This window comes from Peromyscus leucopus, chromosome 8b (assembly GCF_004664715.2).
Source record: "Peromyscus leucopus breed LL Stock chromosome 8b, UCI_PerLeu_2.1, whole genome shotgun sequence".
NCBI classification, from domain to species: domain Eukaryota; kingdom Metazoa; phylum Chordata; class Mammalia; order Rodentia; family Cricetidae; genus Peromyscus; species Peromyscus leucopus.
This window is the reverse complement of record NC_051086.1, coordinates 44833298-44852925: the sequence shown is the minus strand read 5'-3', so window position 1 is coordinate 44852925 and position 19628 is coordinate 44833298. Positions and strand designations below refer to the sequence as shown.

At 48.5% G+C, this 19628-nt stretch overlaps 1 protein-coding gene across 10 annotated transcripts in view; it reads right to left on the bottom strand.

The window, feature by feature from the left end:
• Positions 1-19628, bottom strand: part of Specc1 (sperm antigen with calponin homology and coiled-coil domains 1) — a 280028-nt gene that overhangs the window by 202905 nt on the left and 57495 nt on the right. For all 10 annotated transcript variants that reach the window (XM_037200768.1, XM_037200764.1, XM_037200767.1 and 7 more), the window contains one exon: positions 3272-3441. In XM_037200768.1, coding sequence (XP_037056663.1) covers positions 3272-3418 — 147 coding nt within the window. In that variant the 5' untranslated portion in view covers positions 3419-3441. The remainder of the gene's footprint in view (positions 1-3271; positions 3442-19628) is intronic.

Sequence of the window (19628 nt, the reverse complement as noted above, 5' to 3'; positions counted from 1 at the left end):
GCTACATAGAAAGACCCTGTCTTAGAAAAGAAAGAGAAAGACAGACAGACAGACTTCATAGGCAATGGCTATAGGTGATGATTATGTCAGTAAAATCCCTGCTCCACAGGCCTGAGGACCTGAGCTCAGAACCCCAGCATCCACATAAAAACACAGCAACATCCTTGGGAGAATAGAGACAGGTGGATGCCTGGAGCTCATTAGCCAGCCAGCCTAGCAAACTAGTGAGCTCCTGGTTCAATAAGACTGTATTAACATGTAAGGTAGACAGCAATCTAAAGAGATCCCTGATGTTGACCTCCGGCCTCCACACACACATGCATGCACACCCTCATGTGCAGCCAAACAAATAAACACTCATACAAACAAGGGAATTTATTTATTTTTAAATGAATATATAAAAATAGTATCAATGTGATCAATATAAAATGCTCATCGTCATTTAATGAAGAGATATTCTGAGAAATGCACGGCTAGGCAATTCTTTCATGGTGTAAACATCACAGAATGTACTTCCACAAACCACTGCACAATAAGCTATACAGTATATAGAGAGATTATAGAGATAGTATGCATATATGCGTGTATGTATATAGCGACATTGTTTCTGGGGTCATGATAAATAAACAGCACATCAAGACAAGAGAAAGGACCAACTCAGCAGATGTGGTCAACAGCACCTGTGAACGAAACACCTGCAGCCTCACACAGCCTCACACAGCACATTTCTGTCTTTGTAAGTAGGCATGCTCCAGAATAGTTATTAAAGGCATGGCAAATACATAAACCAGGGACACAGCTGGTTGTCATCTTTTCAAACTTTATCATACTGATTAGATAGCTGGGTATGCCATTCCCTCATAGGACTGGCAAAGCAGTCACACAAACACGTTAACACACACACATGAGCAACGCACTGTGCTCTGACCTTACAACGGCTATGCCACTAGGGTATCGAAAGTCCTCAACCCCACTATAATGTTATAGAGCCATTGCACATGTGTCCATCACTGGCTGAAGCATCATCTCATGGCTCATGGCTGTATGTTAGTGGGATCTCCTGAATTTTGGGTACTAACTCTTTAAAGGGCTCCATGCCACAGGTGGCTAGGGGCAACCATATTGAGAGCATTTTATAGGAACTATCACAGAACACTGCTTAGGACTCAAGACTCAGACAATGAGCCCATGCTGGAAGACTGCACTCCCCTTCAAGGATACAGTTCTGTTACAGTACATGCTGGGAAGATTCGACGTCCCCAAACAGGTCCCTAGCTGCAAGGCCCAGCAGTCTGTGCAGGGCCAGCTTGGGACCAGCATCTAACCACTCTCAGTTATGGGTTTTTCTTTCTTATTTTTCTTTGTTGTTCTCCTTTCCTTTTATTAACAAATAGGAAATGGCCAGGTTGTGGTGGCACACGTCTTTAATCCCAGCACTCGGGAGGCAGAGGTAGGTGGATCTCTGTGAATTTGAGGCCAGCCTGGTCTACAGAATAAGATCTAAAACAGGCACCAAAACCACACAGAGAAACCCTGTCTCAAAAAAACAAAACAAAACAAAACAAAACAAAAAACAAATAGGAAATGAAGAAAAAGACGATTCAGCCTTCCAAGAGATGCAGGAGGTCAGCAGACTGGCCATATACTTCACATATATTCTGGACCAGGCTGGACATCAGGAGATGACACAGAAGCAGTGGGCAGAGTGGTCAGAGACCAGCTAGAGAGTCTGGTCATCTTGGACTAGCCTCTCTGAGATGCAGTCTTGAGCCCTTGTCCCATAGAGATGTGGGAACCTTAGGATATATTCATTTTACCATCATCCTTGGACTTATCCAAACTATACTCAAAAATAGTAGGAAAAAAAAACAGCATCTGTTCAGAAAATATAGATTATTTTCCTCATCCTTATTCCTAAAACATCACAGTGTGACAGCTAATTTATGCTCAATTAGACATTATAAGTAATCCAGAGATGCTAGAGGCATCCAGGGCTCACAGGGCTCACAGGTTCTATGAAAATACTACCCTGTTTCAGATGAGGCCCTAGAGCACCCACGGGTTTTGGCATCCACAGGAATCCTGGAAGAAGATGCCTGTGGACAGTGAGGTACAACTCAGATTTCTTTTCTGCTCATACAAACTCAAGCCAATGTTTTGTCGACTGTAACCAAGTGAGCTCTGACTCACAGCCCTGGGTCCTTTGGTGCGGCTGGAGTGATGTGGCCTGTTGAGGCCAGCGCATGCATGCTGCTGCTTGCATACCAAGAAGAAGGTTTACAGCAGCATCCCTGCCTGTTCTTCCTGCATCTCAGGCAGCATCTGAAATTAGGGATTCAGCTCGATTTTGGGTGGGTTTGATTCCATTTCCGATTTGTGAACAGTTAAGACGTCCACATCCACTTATTCTCAAATATTACCGTGTTGACTAGTCCAGGCAGGGCTCTAGGGATATTTGCTATGGGTTGCAACTTCCCTATCGGCTTCTAAGTTTTCACTGGGGAAGGAAATCTACTTGCTTTTCTGATCATCACCATTTCCTCCTCTTCTCTTTTGCTCTCTGGAGTTTCAGTGATCCACTGCCCACCCTCAGCTGGAAAGGACAGGGCTAGCAAGATTCAGGCATAGTTCAGGTCCTCCTACCCCCTTTCCCAGCCTCTGGTATCCTTGTCATACTACCAGGCCAAGAAAGCTCATGGCTCAGAATGGAGAACAGGGAGCCTACCACATGAGTGTGTGCTTCTCCTTAACACTCTCCTATGGCAGGAGCTTCTGAAGCAATGATCTTTGCTGCTGGAATGGCCAGCATCACACTGTCCCCAGGAACACTCTTGTACCTTCCTTAAATACCGTCCTGACACCCAACCTCTATCTAGCCCAGCATAGTAGATCTCACACCTGGGCCCAGCCAGGTAAATGGGTGGAAGTAGAAAATATTATCTCAGCCAGGTGGTGGTGGCGCACACCTTTAATCCCAGTCAGCACTCAGAATGCAGAGGCAGGTAAATCTCTATGAGTTTGAGACCAGCCTGGTCTACAAAGTGAGTTCCAGGATAGCCAAGACTACACAGAGGAACCCTGTCTCAAACAACAACAACAAAAACAAACAAACAAACAAAAAGGAAAATATTAAACAAAAAATCAAAATATCAAACAAAAATCTTGAGTGAGATAATCCAGACACAGAAAGACAAACAGAGCTAAAGTTCCTAGATCCAAATATTCAGGTGTGAGTATAAAATCCTCACAGCCCTGCCCTGAAAGTCTGTACCTTACTAAGCCGAGACTCAAAGGCCAGCGAGGTTGAAGACTTGGAACTCTTCATGCCGGAAGGGGTCCCAGGAAGGGGCCGAGTGCGATCAGGGCCATGGCTGCCTGCTTTGGCAACTGGACTCCAGGGCTTGGTGGCACTCCGCATGATGTCCTGGGGAGACCTTCTCTCTGTAGAAGGGTACAAAGGAAAACACTTGTTTCCAAAACAATACTTGTGAGTGACATGATAAAGCTTTGCAAACTCCATTCACCGAGCTTACAGTTGCTAGCACAGAGTGAGTGTTAGGATTTAGCCAGGTATAGAACACTAAGATGCTACTTTTGCGTGCTGCTCATTTTTATACCTCTGAACGGGTGTTTACCAACTTATTATAATGTATATGCAATATGATTGATATTCTGATATTGCTTTCCAGCAAATGATACCTTATTCTTGTTACAGACACCTAACAGATCCGTGTCACACTACATATCTATAAACACACACATGCACGCACGCACACATACACAATCCAGCAACTTGCATCAAGATATAAATGCCCCCGCGCTTCGCAGCTTCAGAACGATCAAAACAATCTCCTTAATTTTTAAACAGATATAAATGAATTATGGAGAATTAAGTTTCACAGAAATACAAATGACTCCTTTTTGATAAAAATGGATACCATTTAAAAATTAATGAAGTGCATTTTAATTGGTCAGACCTGACATGCAGGGTTATTTCCTTAGTTAAATAATTTATGAAAGAAAAAAAATCATTCAAAGTATCAGACTGCAAAACTAAGCTATGTACATCTTTAATCCCAGTACTCTGGAGGCCGAGGCAGATGCTTCTCTGTGAGTTCAAGACCTGCCTGGTCTACATAACAAGTTCCAGGACAGCCAGGGCTATGTAGAGAAACCCTGTTTCAAGGGGGGAAAAAAGTAGCAGAAAGACCTGGAAGAAAGCTTGACTCTGGGGACAGAAGAGCCAGCAGCCCGGGTCCAGCCATCTGCTGTCATTTATGACCCCTTGCATCCTCCAACCCTCAGCCTCGCTGTCAACAACATCTCAAGGCTGGATCAAAAGTTCCGGTATCTTTGTACAGCCACCCTGCCTCTGTCTATCCCTGTGGGCTCTGGTATGACAAGACACTAAACCACAGTGTTCTAGCCTCTCAAAGGACACCCACAGATGACAAGCAATTCTGAAGCCACTCTCTTATGGGGCACAAAGGCTCTGGTTAACCTAGTTAACTCTAGCTGGTGCCAGAGTAGAGGGCCTCCTCTGCCTCCTAACATCCTAGGGACGATCTGCAGCCCAGGTCAGGCTGCTACCACCTCATGCTCCTGTCCCTTCCCCGACCAGAAGAAACCATCTCAGCAGACAGTATCTGTCTTTCCATGAGTCACTAGTTCCTCTTCCTGTTTAAGCCAAATGATTACATAGAGACATGTGTCCTATCTAGCTGCGGCTACGTGGATGTGGCTAATGATTAGAGATTCAGCAGTACTGCCTGAGCATGTGCATATGTATAGCATGAACCAGGCCTTAGGTTCCATTCCTAGAACACATACACACACACACACACACACACACACACACACACACACACACACATACATACACGTACATCTGAGTTCATTATTGGTAAAAAAGGAAAAAAGGGGGCTACTATTTGTTTTTCATAATTTTTCCTAAGGAATGGTATATGATTTCATTACATGATTCACTCAGAACCTTCTCAGTCTCAGCATGGTTCCAGGTCTTGTGATTTCTTAAAAATTCAGTATTTAAAAAAAAAAAGGAGCTTATTGCCAATGTATTTTGCTGATGTTTAGCACTGATTATTTTTCTTTCTCGACCCATGCTTTTTCTTTCTGGTTTCCACAGCAACAGTGAAAGAACACTTAGGTTAAGACCTGTGCAGTGACTAATTTCATTGGGATGCTCTCTCCCTTAGCATAGAGTGAACTAACGCAGTCCAAACGATTCAAGAGAATCAGTGAATTTTGCCCCCAACCACAAGATACCCAGGACCACGTCAGGCTGACTCATGCAGATCATTTTAATAAAATATCCACTTGACCAGCATCCCCTTTTATGTTATTAGAACTACTTAGAAATGAGCACTGTAGGGCTTACTGTCTGAAAGCACTGGGTGTGTGCTTTCCAAAACCTGCCAAGGTTACCCTTAAAATAAAAATGCCTCTAATCTACTCCCCAGAAAAGAAAACCATGAAGCTAGAAGCAGCAGGAAAAGGATGGACATTTTCCCTGTCAATCATTCTCTTGACATTTTAGGAGGACTCAATCAGTTAACCAATCAGTATTGATCCAAATTCAAATATAGAAGCTCGGCTCTTAATTTCTGGAACAGATCTGATGGGCTGGATAGAGTTTAACTTTTTTTTTTTTTTTTAAGTCAGCAGGTTTCTTGCTGTGTTTTAAAATTCTCTGGTCACTTCTTGCCATATCACTTTATGTACTCTCCTCAGATGTTCTGAATTTGATAAAGTTGTTCACAAATAAATGTCCCCAGGTAAGGCACCCACGCTACCTTCTCTGAGAGCTTGTCATTCTGTTCCCTTATATTGTCTTCACTGGACTCGGTTCTCCCTGCTGTGCTTACCCACCTGCTAGCCTCTTTCCTTCCAAGTCCATCTTTCAGAAGTCAAAATGCTCAATAATGAATCATTAGTGTCCTACCCGCCATAACCAAGAGTCATTTCCAATGATGAGGGCAGAATATCAAAACTGGCAGTTTAGAGATAGGAACCACCATTCTTGTCCTCGGCCATAAAACCAACAATGTCTTTGGTCTTGTCCTGGCTAGAGGCCAGAAATGCCAGAAGGGGGCTCTGTTTCCTGGTCTGGTTTCTTGTCAGTTTTCTTCTCCTTTTACACAATTGCAACGAGCCCTATTGCCTAGAAACTATACGTGAAGACATAATTGAAACTATGAAGCATAGACATCTCATAGGTAGGTCAACTGGACTGACCAGTTCACCTCCCCGTGCAGTTTCTGCTCTAAGTTCTACAAGAAGCCCTTGGCCTAGCAGCTTGATGGTGCCCCATTTTCTGGGACCCCCTCCTGCTATACAGGAGCTCTGCCTTCCTTTTTTCTCTTAAGTTCCCACCGAAAATCCTATACTAACACTGCTTTCTAAACTCAACCTCCCATTATCTGTGAATTTCATTGTTTGAGTTCATGAGAAAAGGGACCCGGAAGCCATCAGTGTAGGATAGCTCTGCTGTTCATTGGTCTGTCTGGTACCTTAGCTCTACAAACCAGGCACACGTGAGGTGGGAAATCCTCCATCACTTTTAAGGACCTTCGCTGCTTTGTGTTTTACAAGTAGGGCAAGTGCCAGATGGGATGTCCAGGAGTAACCTCTCACCATCAGCATAGAGATCGGACAACTCAGCTCTGTGAGATCCAAACAGTCACAGCAAGGAGTAAGTGAGGAAGGAGGATCAGTCCCTGTGCCGCCTGGTAGAGAGGCCGCCGTAGTGTCTGTCCCTCAGGCTCCGTGTCTTAGGAACTTATTTAATTTCACCCTGTCCTCAACTCCAACCCTAATGAAGGTCCTCTGTGTCCTGGAATCCTGGCAGTCCCTAGCCACTCCTAGCCTGGGGCTCTTCTGAAATGGACTTGAGAGAGATGTATCCCCTGAGCTGTCTGTATAACTCAGGCTAACATTGGCCTTGCCTTCTCTTCTCTTGCAGGAAGGAAGGCCTCCTGCTGGACAGGGAGCAGGTGCACTCCAGGCCCATCCTGTCCACAGGCTTCTCACCCACCCAACCTCCCACTGCTTCTATTGACACCCCGCCCCGCCCCAGCACCCACCCTATCCCTGGCTCTCCGACACACAGAGAACTGGCTAGCTCCATAAATGCTGCAGTGACTGGTAGCAGCTATCCCATTCCACTTTGAGTAGAAGGTGCTGGCAAATGCCCTGTGTGGATGGTTCCTTAAATTACCTCAACCCTGGGAGGCGTTGTCTTGTGCTATAGTCGGAATATTGGGTATCCCCCAAATTCACATGGTGAAACCGAAGCCTCAGTGTGGTATCGTTGGGAAGTGGGACATCTGGGAGACAACTGGGTCAGGACAACAGAGGTCTTTCAAAAGGGACTATTGCTGTCCTTGCAGAAATGGCCGAGGGAACATTTTTGCCCTTTCTACGAAGTGGGGACACATGAGAAGGTGGCACCATGAACTAGACAGAGAACTCTCACTAGACATTGAATCTGCTGGCCCTGATCTCGGGCTTGCCAGCCTCCACAACTGTGAGCAGTAACTTTTGGATCTTTATGAGGTACCCACTTCAGCTCTAACAAACTAACAACCTCCCGTGTATAGAAGATGACATTTCCTTTGACTCAGTGAGGTCAAGCTACTTGCCTAGAACACAGAACTCATCTGCAGCCAAGATTGAACCAGGGGCAGATAGACCATCCGGATAACCTCTGCCCGCATGAGAAACAAGAGGGTTGTGGATCGAATCCCCCAGCAGGCCTAGCTCCTTGATGACGGGGAGCCTGGGCACGACTGTACTCTATGCCTCTGTGTCAGATGGCGTTACAAACGGTGACTTCACAAACCAGTGAAGGGCTCAAGAGAAGATGTACATCACATGCAGGGCACACAGAAGACTCTTCACAAATACAAGCTGCCTTCTATCAACTATGTCAATCAGGCCACTGCTTATTAGCTCAACAATACACAGCCACGAATCAATTAAATCTTTGGGACTGCAGGCGGCCAGGCATACCAGGCAAATGTTCTTCCTGTATACAGAGCAGCCTGTTTTCATCTGGAAAAATGGACCCGGAGAAGCAGAGAGGAAAATAAACACCGAGGCGGACGCCTTACAGTCTTAGGTGGGGTTTTAGAAACTCTGGGCTGCCGCAAGATAAACACAGGTGGGCATAGTCGCTGAGTAATGGCTCTCTCCCGAATGTGAATTAGTAACAGAAAGAGAAACAGGTGGCCTCTGGCCAAGCACAGAGTAGCCAGAAGGAAAAAGAGTTTCTAGCCTTAATTCTCTGATTTCTTAAAGTCCTCATAAACAATACAAAGGGCCAAATCAATTAAGGAATTGCTGTTGAATTTAGGGACTCATTCGAAAGAAGGGATGGGAGACGGAAGGAGGGCGTGGGGGGGAGGGTCTTCCCAGGAGTGTTTTCTTTTTAAAATGTTAAGCGTTTTACTGTGATGCCAAGCTTCATTCCTGTTCGGAACAGCGTATGACTTCCGTTTTAACCATCTCCCATGAACTGTACAGCATAAAGCAGTGAAGGAAGGAGAAAGGGAGGCGAGGGGGGAGGAGGGGGGGGCACCAGGGGACTGCAAAGGTTTAGGAACTGCGATCTTCCCACTGTGTGCTGGGGTGAGCTGGGGGGGGCTTATCTCTATTTCCCTTTTAAGGCCAGAAAACTGGAAGGCGACTGGGAAGGCATTCTGGATGAACAGAAAATAACGAGTCTCCACGAGTGGGAGGGCATTCGGGTCTCAGCTGCAAGCACAATAAGCTGTAGGAAGCAGAAAGTTAAAGCATTCAATCTGGAGAACTAAGAAAATAGGAATGTGCACATAGCTCAATTACCATGGGACCTGGCAGGAAGTGCAGCGCCAGGGATCAACACACTGAAAATATCTAGCCAAAGACTATTCGGACAGAATTAAACTTGCTCCAGACACTTGGATGGGCCCGTCCCAGGCCTGAGATAATTCTGCCCCCAGGGCACACAAGGCATCCGCAATGGCACACCTTGGGGTGCCACCGCCCACAGAGGCCAGAGGTGCCATTGGGCATCCTCCCCACCAAAGGAATCCCGTGACCACGAAGCATCTAAGCCAAGATGTCAGTGATGCGGTGGGGGAAGAAGCAGTGTCGGGGTCGCAGGGTCTTGGACAGGCACCTGCTGAGCTTCCCATGGAACACAGAACTGTGAACTGCCCTCAGACTTCAGTGGCGGTCACAGGAAATGCTTCCCCAAATGATTATTTCCTGTAGCCTGGAGATGAAAGAAATCATCCCAACAGCCTCAAATGCCTTCGTGGTCAATAGGGGAAAGGAAAAGCTTTCCACACAGCATCAGAAGAGACGCTGAAAACTAGGACTCCCTGGCCCCATCCGCAGGCAAGAGCTACAGGGAGCATCTGGAGCGTTGGCATATCACAAACAAAAAAATAATGCTGTCAGGAACTCAGAAGTCACGGCGCTCTGCCAAGGGTGGGAACCAAAAGTAACAACAGAGACAGGGCATAACCTGGAATGAGAAACCAAGGCAGGGGCCGTCAAGATTATGAAATGCAGGTGGCGGAGGCCGTAATCTGCGGCTATATTGAGATCAAGTGTTCAGAACGACTAGTCTGGGGTGTCCTTCTGGCTCCAGAGCCAAGCCAAGAAGCTGGCAGCCGGTAGAGTGGGGTGACCGCTAATGGGCAGTTATTTCCTTACTTATCATGTGGCTTCACATCAGAGACTTGAAGTGAGTGAAGACAAAGCTGCAGGAAAAGGAGAAGGAAATAAAATCCCTCAAGAGCCCTTTCTCTGGGAACAGTTTCAAAGAACACACACGGCAGAAGAACAAAGCAAGAAGAAGAGAGGGAGCCGGAGGCTTTCATGCTTATTCAGGCTGAAGCATCCTGAGTCATATTTGTTCCGTCCTGGTTTGGGGCATCTGGTGCAGGCCTCCACCTCTGCTTGGAATGCCTGCTGGGAAACTGAGTTGAGCTATGAGGAATGAGGGCATGGCAGAGTTTGCAGAACCCCGGGGCTATTAGCCTCGGCACCTCTAGCCTGCAGGGGTCAGTGGAGGAGGCAGCTGGGACCCAGAGGGAGCTGGACCAGGATCCAGAGGGTGCAGAGGATGCAGCTGGGGGAAAGAACCCCTCATAGAAGCCACTTCTCCCCTCCCCACAGGGTGCCAGCGAGGCTGGAGTGTGAGCCCAGTGTCTCTGGTGGCCTTGCATGGCACAAACACAGGAAACCAAGGACACCCGCCCAGCTCCCTTGGCTGGCTCCCTTAAACACTACCTTCCAAAGTGAACTTAAGTCTCCTCTCCCTAGAATCTGTTTCTCTAGCCACAAAGGGCTCCTCAGGGCTCCTAGGCAGTCTGACCCCTTACCCACCTGCCCAACAGATCTGCAAACCTACCCAGAGGGCATCCTCGTGGGGACTGAGTTTACCACAAGCTTTAGCAGAGTCCTGAACAGCTCCTCATAACCAGTCTCACTCACCCCGACGTCTCCATTTGTCTTCGGCACTGTCTTTCTTTGAGCCACCCAGTCTCAGCCCTCAGCATCATTTTGCACTCTGCCCTGGGCTCTCACTTCTCAAATCCACAGCAGTGCACATGGGCAGACCGGGTCCCTGCAGTGTTTCTGGTGGGCCTTTATACCCAGCAGAAACCTCTGCCAACACCCCTCTTGCCCCGCCTTGTATCCCTGCCAGACTTCTACAGGTTCAGGTGGCGTCAGTCACTTTCTCTTAAAAAACCTGTCACGTTTCATTTTTTTTTTTTGTTTTTTGAGACAGAGTTTCTCTGTGTAGCTTTGCGCTCTCTGAACTCACTTGTAGCCAGCTGACTCGAACTCACAGAGATCCGCCTGCTCTGCTCCAAGTGCTGGGATTAAAGGCGTGTGCCACCACTGCCCGTCACGTTTCCTTATTTTTAAGCCGGTATTTATCAGCACCATGCACCAGCACAATGAGCCACGTTTCCTTTTACTGTCTCTCGTGTTCCTGACTCCCTTACTGGGGAGCCACCAACATCTACCGTTGGCACATCAGAACTAAGGAACAAGAAGGCTAACTCCCTGAGGCCGGCCAGGCTGTGCCACCTAATCTGTGGGCCGCTGTTCCTCCTCACCGGCCATCTTAATCCATTCCAGGCATTACAACACAATGCGTCACGGCTGGGCCGGGGTGCAGCTCGGGTGTAGGGTGCTTGCCTGCCATGTATGAGGCCCTGGTTCAAGCCCCAGCAGGGCTGAAAGGGAAAACAAAACAAAAACCCCTTACACTGGGCAGTTAAGGGGCATTTTTATTTGCGAGGGCATTTCCAGACACTGGGCACATGTGGGAACACAAATGGGGGGGAACCATTCTGAGCGGGTGGCGCCATCCAATAGGCTGGACGTCTGAGGGGACAGACGTGGGAAAGGGAAGCCAGCAGGTGCCGGTGCCTCCTCCGACACACACTCCCAGCACTACGGTGCTCTGCCAAAAGCAATTTAGCCAACCAACCATGCCTGGAACCTCTGACGCTAGGACCCAAAATAAGCCTTTCCTCTCTGTCCTAGTCAGGGTCACCATTGCTGTGACGGGACACCATGACCAAGGCAACTTGGGGAGGAAAGGGTTTATTTCAGCTTACACTTCCAGGTGACTGTCCATCACTGAGGCTTTGAAGTCAGGGCAGGAACTCAAACAGACCAGGGACCCGGAGGAAGGAGCTGATGGATGCAGAGGCCATGGATGGGTGCTGCTTACGGGCTATGTCCTCGTGGCCTGCTCAGCCTGCTTTCTTATAGAAGTCAGGACCACAGCTCAGGAGTGGCCCCATCTACAATGGGCTGGGCGCTTCCACATCACTAATTAAGAAAATGTCCTACAGGCTTGGCTGCAGCCCAGTCTTTTGGTTTGGTTTGGTTTGGGAAGGGTTGTTTTTGGAGACAGGGTTTCTCTGTGTAGATTTGGCTGTCCTGGAACTCACTCTGTAGACCAGGCTGGTCTTCAACTCACAGAGGAGGCCTGTTTCTGCCTCCCGAGTGCTGGGAGCATGTGCCACCACCACCACCACCACCGCCGCCACCTGGCCTGCAGCCCAATCCTATGGAGGCATTTTATCAACTGGGGCTCCTTCCTCTCAGATGACTCTAGCTTGTGTCAAGTTGACATAAAATTACCCAGCATAGTCTCTTAAATTGTTTATCTCAGGTGTTTTTGTGACAGTAATGGAAAACCTAGCCCACAATGGGGCTGGGGCTGTTGTTCAGCAATAGAGTGCATGCTTGCCATGTACACGTAAGATCCCGGGTCCAAGCCCTAGCAAAGAAACACACACAACGCATGCACGCAGGCACGCACGCACGCACGCACGCACGCACGCACGCTACATTGTGTCACATCCTACACAGAACATGCTGGCCTCTAACTTCTCATTGCATTTGGAATAAAAAGCCAAGCCCTGGTCGTGACCCCCACTGTCTTAGGCCGTGTCCAGCTCTCTACCTTGACCCCAGTGCTAGACAGCTCCCCTGCTCACTCCATTTCAGCCAAACAAGTCGCTTCAGCTCCTTGAGACATCTGCTCTCTCCCAGTGAACTCTGTGCCTGCTGCTCCCCCTGTGCCTGCTGCTCCCCCTGGGCCTGCTGCTCCCCCTGTGTCTGCTGCTCCCCTGGGCCTGCTGCTCCCCCTGGGCCTGCTGCTCCCCCCTGCCTCCCCCTCCTGCTGCTCCCCTGTGTCTGCTGCTCCCCCTGTGTCTGCTCCCCTGTGTCTGCTGCTCCCCCTGGGCCTGCTGCTCCCCCTGGCCTGCTGCTCCCCCTGGGCCTGCTGCTCCCCCTGGGCCTGCTGCTCCCCCTGGGCCTGCTGCTCCCCCTGGGCCTGCTGCTCCCCTGTGTCTGCTGCTCCCCCTGGGCCTGCTGCTCCCCCTGGGTCTGCTGCTCCCCTGTGTCTGCTGCTCCCCCTGTGCCTGCTGCTCCCCTGTGTCTGCTGCTCCCCCTGGGCCTGCTGCTCTGTGTGGATGTCCCCCAGATGCTCACGTTTCAGGGCTGCTCATCCTGGCCCCCATCTCTGTTTAAGAACACTTCCCCTGAGAGGGCCTACAATAGTTCTCCCACCTAGCTGATGGTCCCCAGTTTCTCTTTAGGGCCTTTATTGACAAACCACAACTAGCGCCGACATTGATCACCTCACACTGGGCCCCACCCCTATCACAGGGTGCTAATCTCTGGTTATGAATGCACATGAAAGGTCTGTGTGTTAAAGGCCTGGTCTCCAGCCTGTGTTCCTACTGGGACATGGTGAGACCTTCCTGAAAAAACACGTCACTGGGAACACGCCCTGGATGGGGCCATTGGGACTTCTCTTTACTTCCTGGACACTAAATGGACAGCTCCCTCCTCCACATGCTCTGATCATGCTGTGCTGAGCTGCCACAGACCCAAAAGTAACAGGGCCACACAATCACAGCCTAAAAGAGGATGTGCAGGTGAGTGGCCCCCTGTTCTTGCCCCATTCAGCTCTCAAGCTCCCAGAAAGCACACAGGCCCGGCATAGGGCCCCGCAGTGGGACAGGGTCACTAACTAAGGGACCTAAGGACAGGGTGCTGAATTAGCAGGAAAGTACAAACCGGAACTAGAAAGCACTAGCAAGCCTCTTCTGAAAGACTTAGGAAAGTCTCCGGACAACCACCCAGAAGGAGGCCCAAACGGCTCTCTGAACAAGAACACTGTTGCTAAAGATCCGGTGTTCTGGTACCGTCAGCAGCAGTAATATCCACATGGATACACATCCGTGTACATCCTAAAACTTAATTCCAATCACTCATTATTGGCAGGGTGGCTCAAAGGGTGAGGACACCTCCCACCAAGACTGACCACCTGAATTTCATCCCCGGATCCCACACGATGGAAGGAGAGAACCGACTCCCACAGTTGCCCTCCGACCTTCACAGGCACACCACAGTCTGCAGCACACTCACAACCTCCCACAACGCACACACAGAGGTAAGAAAAATACTGAAAGAAAGTGGTTCCTAAAGTTAGTCAGGGCCAAATCTCTAAAAATAACCCATGGTTCCTTATCATTTCAACAATTTAGTTTATGGGGTTTTAAAAGTTCTTTTCTAAATTACATTTTTATCTGTTGGTGTAAGGACAGGCCACAGTGCATGCCTTGAGGTCGGAGGACAGCTTTCAAGAATCTATCCTCTTCTTCCATCGTGTGGATCCCAAGAACTGAACTCAGGTTCTCGGCCTGGCTGCAGGGACCGATATCCTGGGTCCTGTAAGTCTGGGTACTGTGTCCACACTTTTCTTTGTCCCCTGAGACCCCTGTGTAACTGGGTCAAGTAGCATGGCTTCTGAGATAACTGAGGCCAATTCTGTCTCAGTTCGCAGTGTTTCCTCTTAGAGACAATGCAAGGACTTCCAGGCACACTGCCCCACCCAGAGAAAACCCTGCGCCCTCCTCCTCCACCTGAACTACCGACACTCAAGAGCGAGGGGACAAACCTCACCCACTGTGCTGCTGAATGTAGACCCTCCATGGCAAGAGCCCCCCACCTAGGAGGGGCAAGGCCACCTGCCCTCACCACATCCACTGTTTTTTTCTTTTTCTTTTTCCATCAATAAGAAATTTACTTATAGCCAGGCTTGGTGGTGCACGCCTTTCATCTCAGCACTCAGGAAGCAGAGGCAGATGGCTCTCGGTGAGTTCGAGGCCAGCCTAGCCTACAGAGAGAGTTCTAGAACAGCCAGAGTTACATACCAAGACCCTGTCTCAAAAAGAAGGAAGGAAGGGAGGAAGGGAGGAAAGTGTGTGTGTGTGTGTGTGTGTGTGTGTGTGTGTGTGTGAGAGAGAGAGAGAGAGAGAGAGAGAGAGAGAGAGAGAGAGAGAGAGAGAATGGAAAAGAAAAGAAAACAGAAATTTAGCTTTATTTTTTTTGGTTTTTGAGAGACGGTTTCTCTGTATAGTTTTTGTGCCTGTCCTGGATCTCGTTCTGTAGACCAGGCTGGCCTCGAACTCACAGAGATCCGCCTGCCTCTGCCTCCCAAGTGCTGGGATTAAAGGCATGTGCCACCACAGCCCAGCTAGTAATTTTTTTAATTCAAATTTAAAATGCTGGCATTGTCTAGAAAATTTTACCAGGTTTATTTATAACTGTTACACAGCTGAACTATTGAAATGCATTTATTAAAACATTCTGACTTGTATTAATCCTTTATTTACATCCCACACATATACTAAAATTTAACACAAAGATGAAAACAGAAAAACAGCCAGTACCTGACCCCTGTCCCTTACTTTCCTGCTCACAATTGTATACTTAGGTACCTTTTGACCCCATGGGGGGAAAAATGTAACATTCAGAACTATTGGAAACAGGAAGAAGGGGCAAAAAAATTTTTTCAGAATGAAATGTTTCCCCTCATAGTGGATTCTTAAGCATGTGTGTGCAGCATGCTAGCTGGAATGATTCTGGAATGATTGTTACCTGTTTAGCATGGTTAGAACACAGTTTGGAGTCGGTGGCCTTCCAAGAGCATCCGACTTCACAAGTGCCACAGCACCACACATCCACTGCTTTCGTCTTTCCCCACGGCCTCTCTGACCACAGGCAGACATCCGTAGAGAAATCAACACCAGTCCCGCAAACCCAGAATGGGCAGGCCTCCTGCCACGTGTCTGCCCTGTGCTGAATATATTGCAAAACTATATTGCAAATGAAGATCACAAGAGAGTTCACAAAGATCATCAAGACTGCCTTCAGAGTTAAAGGAAGCAGGGCACTGTAGAAGCATCCCACCCACACCCACACTGTGTTGTTGCTGGAGCCCATACTGACCTCAAAACCACTGTCTTCTCAGGGCGTGGTGGCCCCATGCCTTTATTCCCAGCACTAAGGAGGCAAGGGAAATCTCTGAATTTCAAGTCAGCCAGGGCTATCTAGTGAGACTGTCGGTGGATGGACAGACAGACAGACAGATGTCTTTCTGCCTCTGGAATGCTGGGATTGTAGTCATGCACCACTATACCCAGCTATAACCTCTTCAGAGTCAGAGAGCTGGTGTCAACTTGTCATCATGGAGGGAGCATGCTACCGAGACAGTAAGCTCCACAGGTCACACGACGAGACATCCTCAGATGGTTCATTTAGTCTGACACTTTAACCATGACCACCTTCTCATCCCCAGGAAGGTACATACTCAGCTCTGCTATCCTCCCTACTCATCCGTACCTTACATCAAATGCAGGCAGAGAAACACCAAGGAGGGGGTTCACTGAACAAAGGCCCAAGCGAACTCGACTGCTGACTTTGTGCCCGCGTATTCACACATCTAAGCTCACGCAATCCACATATCCACACATCTAAGCTCATGCAATCCACGTATCCACACATCTAAGCTCACGCAATGCTAGGCATCAGGAGGAGATATGCAATTGAATAAAGTACACGCTGAGCATGGCGAAAGTCAGAACTGTAAGAGAGAAGGACCAGACTGGCCTTCGGCTCCTCTTGCCTCCTGCTCCAGGATGAACATTTCTTCGACACGATGCCTTCAGAGTCCTACAGTCTCGGACCCATTAACGGAAGGCCTCCTCCTATCAAGTGGGGAAGAACCTTCAATGGCATTTCTGTATTTGGCAAAGCAGCCCAAGGTCCTGTAAGCTTGAAGAGCTCACCATTGAGGGTCTCAGCTGAACCCCCACCACATGGCATGCTGTGGCCCAGTTGCCAAGGAATCTGTCTGACTGTGTGAGGCTGCAAGGCTTCTTGGGAGCACTATCAGTCTAGGATGAGAAAGGGAGGTAGGAACTGGGTGACAAGATACTGAAAGACTCTTTCCTCGGGAGAGTCAGTGCTCTCCCACCATACTCTCTAGGCCTGCTGCGGCTCCTTGGCAACCTGGCTCCAACACCTTGAAGCTACAAAGGAGCATTTCGGCAACAGTGGCACTGCCCAGGTGGTGGAGGCAATGTGCCCGGGGCTGGCTCCCATCTGTGGTCCCCAAAGCCATGGAGATAGATGCCTGTAGGACTGTGAACAGCAGAGGCCTTGGGTGCAGTGGTCACAAAAACAGCATCCACCCCAGGAAGTGTGCTGGCTGGGAACAGAAGCCACATGGAGCCTGTGTGGTAATTAACATCACTCCTGGGATCGACCTTAAACAGCAGGGGAAGGCAGAAGATAGCCGAAGTTTCTACAGACATGGAGGATCATGGGACCTCATTTGCAGCTACATTGTCACCATGGTGCCCCAAGTGCCGAGGACACCCACCATTCCCTGGTGAACCGTGAAAGTCTAGCCCTCACACACACATAGGGCTGTGGGTGGCTACCATTGCTCAGAGCACCGCGAGTCCTGGATTTCTTTATTGTTGCCGGATTAAGTGAAATCAGCGACACAGCTATTTCTTTTTTGTTCTCGCATTCCTGAATTTCTTTTTTCTAACCCACGGGCTTTAGCGATCTTCCTGGAGTGCCAGCTGGCTAATGAAAGCAATTGCTGTGCTTTGCAGGGTTAATGCATTCAGTGCCTGCAATATGCCCCATCTCAGCATCAAATGCTTCTCAGATTGTGTTTAAAATACACAAAAAACCCACACTGGAGGGATGATTTTGCCGGCTGCTCCTGGGATTACCTGGTTGTCACCCACTCTTTGCCCAGTCCCCAAAAGTCACTACAGGGGGAGCAAGTACAGCAACCAGCTGCTCGATCTGTGCCCAGAGTTATGTTACAGCCCTTTCCTGAGGATGGACTTGTTATGACAGGGTCACATCTAATCTTCAATGAGCCACCCAGCTCTTCTTCATTTCAGGATAGGGGACACTGAGTGTTCCACATGTGGCCCCGGTTCCCTCTGTCCACTGCTCCTGGCACACAGACCCCAGGCACAACAGTTGCAGGGCACCATCACCCAGACCCTGGCCTCCCTAAGGCCACTTAAACCCTAGAACACCAGGCTTCCCTTCCCTGCATCCTTTCTTCCTGACTCCCTTCTCTGGGGACAGTGCTGAGACAGCCAGTCCCTAACAGCGCCCTGTTCCCAAGCTCCCAGCCTCACTTCACCTCAGGAAGGTCCCCACCCACGGCCCAGACGCCCTGGAGGGAAGGCCTCTTTAGTGGTGCAGCCTAACTGAGCCCAGCTTCTGCTCCACAGTGCATTTTAAAGATGGATCACAGACTAAAATGTGAAACCTAAGACCAGAAAATATCTGAGAGAACAAGAGGAAATCTTCATGACCACGAGTGAGATAAAGGTTCCTTTGGTATAAGGTAAAATAAAATCTGGGACCCTCCTGGTGCCCGGATGGTGGAGACGAGGAGGACCAGAAGTCCAAGGTTAGACTGGCCACATAGTGAGGCCAGCCTGGACTACATGAGACCCTGTCTCAAAATACCAAAAAACTAAAACAAAAACCCTCACAGATTGGAATTTATCAAATACAAACTTCTGTTCTTCAAAAGATGCTGCCAAGAAACTAAAAGCCACCCAACAGGAAAACACAGACCTGGAAAGGACTTCAGTTTTAGGTTTGCAAAGAGCCCATGAGACTCAATTATAAAAACTAAAAGCTGTAAGAATAACGGCAACACGCACAGTTCAAGAAAACATGATCAAAATGTAAACAAGCACTTCAGCAACGAACATATCTGGTTTGTTTGTTTGTTTGTTTGTTTTGTATTTGAGATAGGGTCTTTCTGTGTAGCCCTGGCTGTCCTGGAACTCAATCTGTATGTAGACCAGGCTGGCCTCGAACTCACAGAGATCCTCCTGCCTCTGTCTCCAGAGTGTTGTTGGAATTGAAGGCACGCACCACTATGGCTGGGCTGCAACAAACATATCTGAATGGCAAACAGACATAGAAAAGATGCTGAATGCCACTAGTCATCAAGAAAGGGCAAGGGAGAGGGCCTGGGGATGAGCGCTCATCCTCCTAGCTGAAATGGAGGAACTCACATTCAAGAGCAGACATGGACTGTGGGAGGTGCAAACTGACACCACCATAATGCATCAAAAGTAAAAAGATAACCAAGCTCTGGCAAGGCTATGAAGCCGCCACGGCCCCTGATCTGCCGCCCATGGAAGGGAGGCACTTCTGGAAAACAATGAAACAGTTCCGTAAAAACTATACTCCGACATAAAATCCAGGAATCCACTCCTTGGTGCTGACTTAGAGAAATAAAACTTTCATTTAATTTAAACAAATGTCCTTGGCAACACTGATATCCAAGGAAGCTTGATTCCCATCATCAAACCCCAGAAATAACCATGTTACCCTTCAGTGGTAGGTAGAGAGAGAGACTGGCATATCCCCACAGTGGAATACTACAATAAAAAAAAAAAAAGAATGAAATGGAATGAAATTTCTCAGTAGTAGAAAAAAAAAAGCATTTCTAAGGCCCATGGTTCAATATCCACCACCATACCAGTTGATAAGGAAGAACAAACTGAAAATATGACAATCAAAAGCAGAGACGGGGGCTGGAGAGATGGCCCAGTGGTTAAGAGCACTGGCTGCACTTCCAGAGGACCCAGGTTCAATTCCCAGCATCTACATGATGGCTCACAACTGTCTGTAACTTCAGTTCCAGGGAATCCAATACCTTCATACAGAGTATATACAGG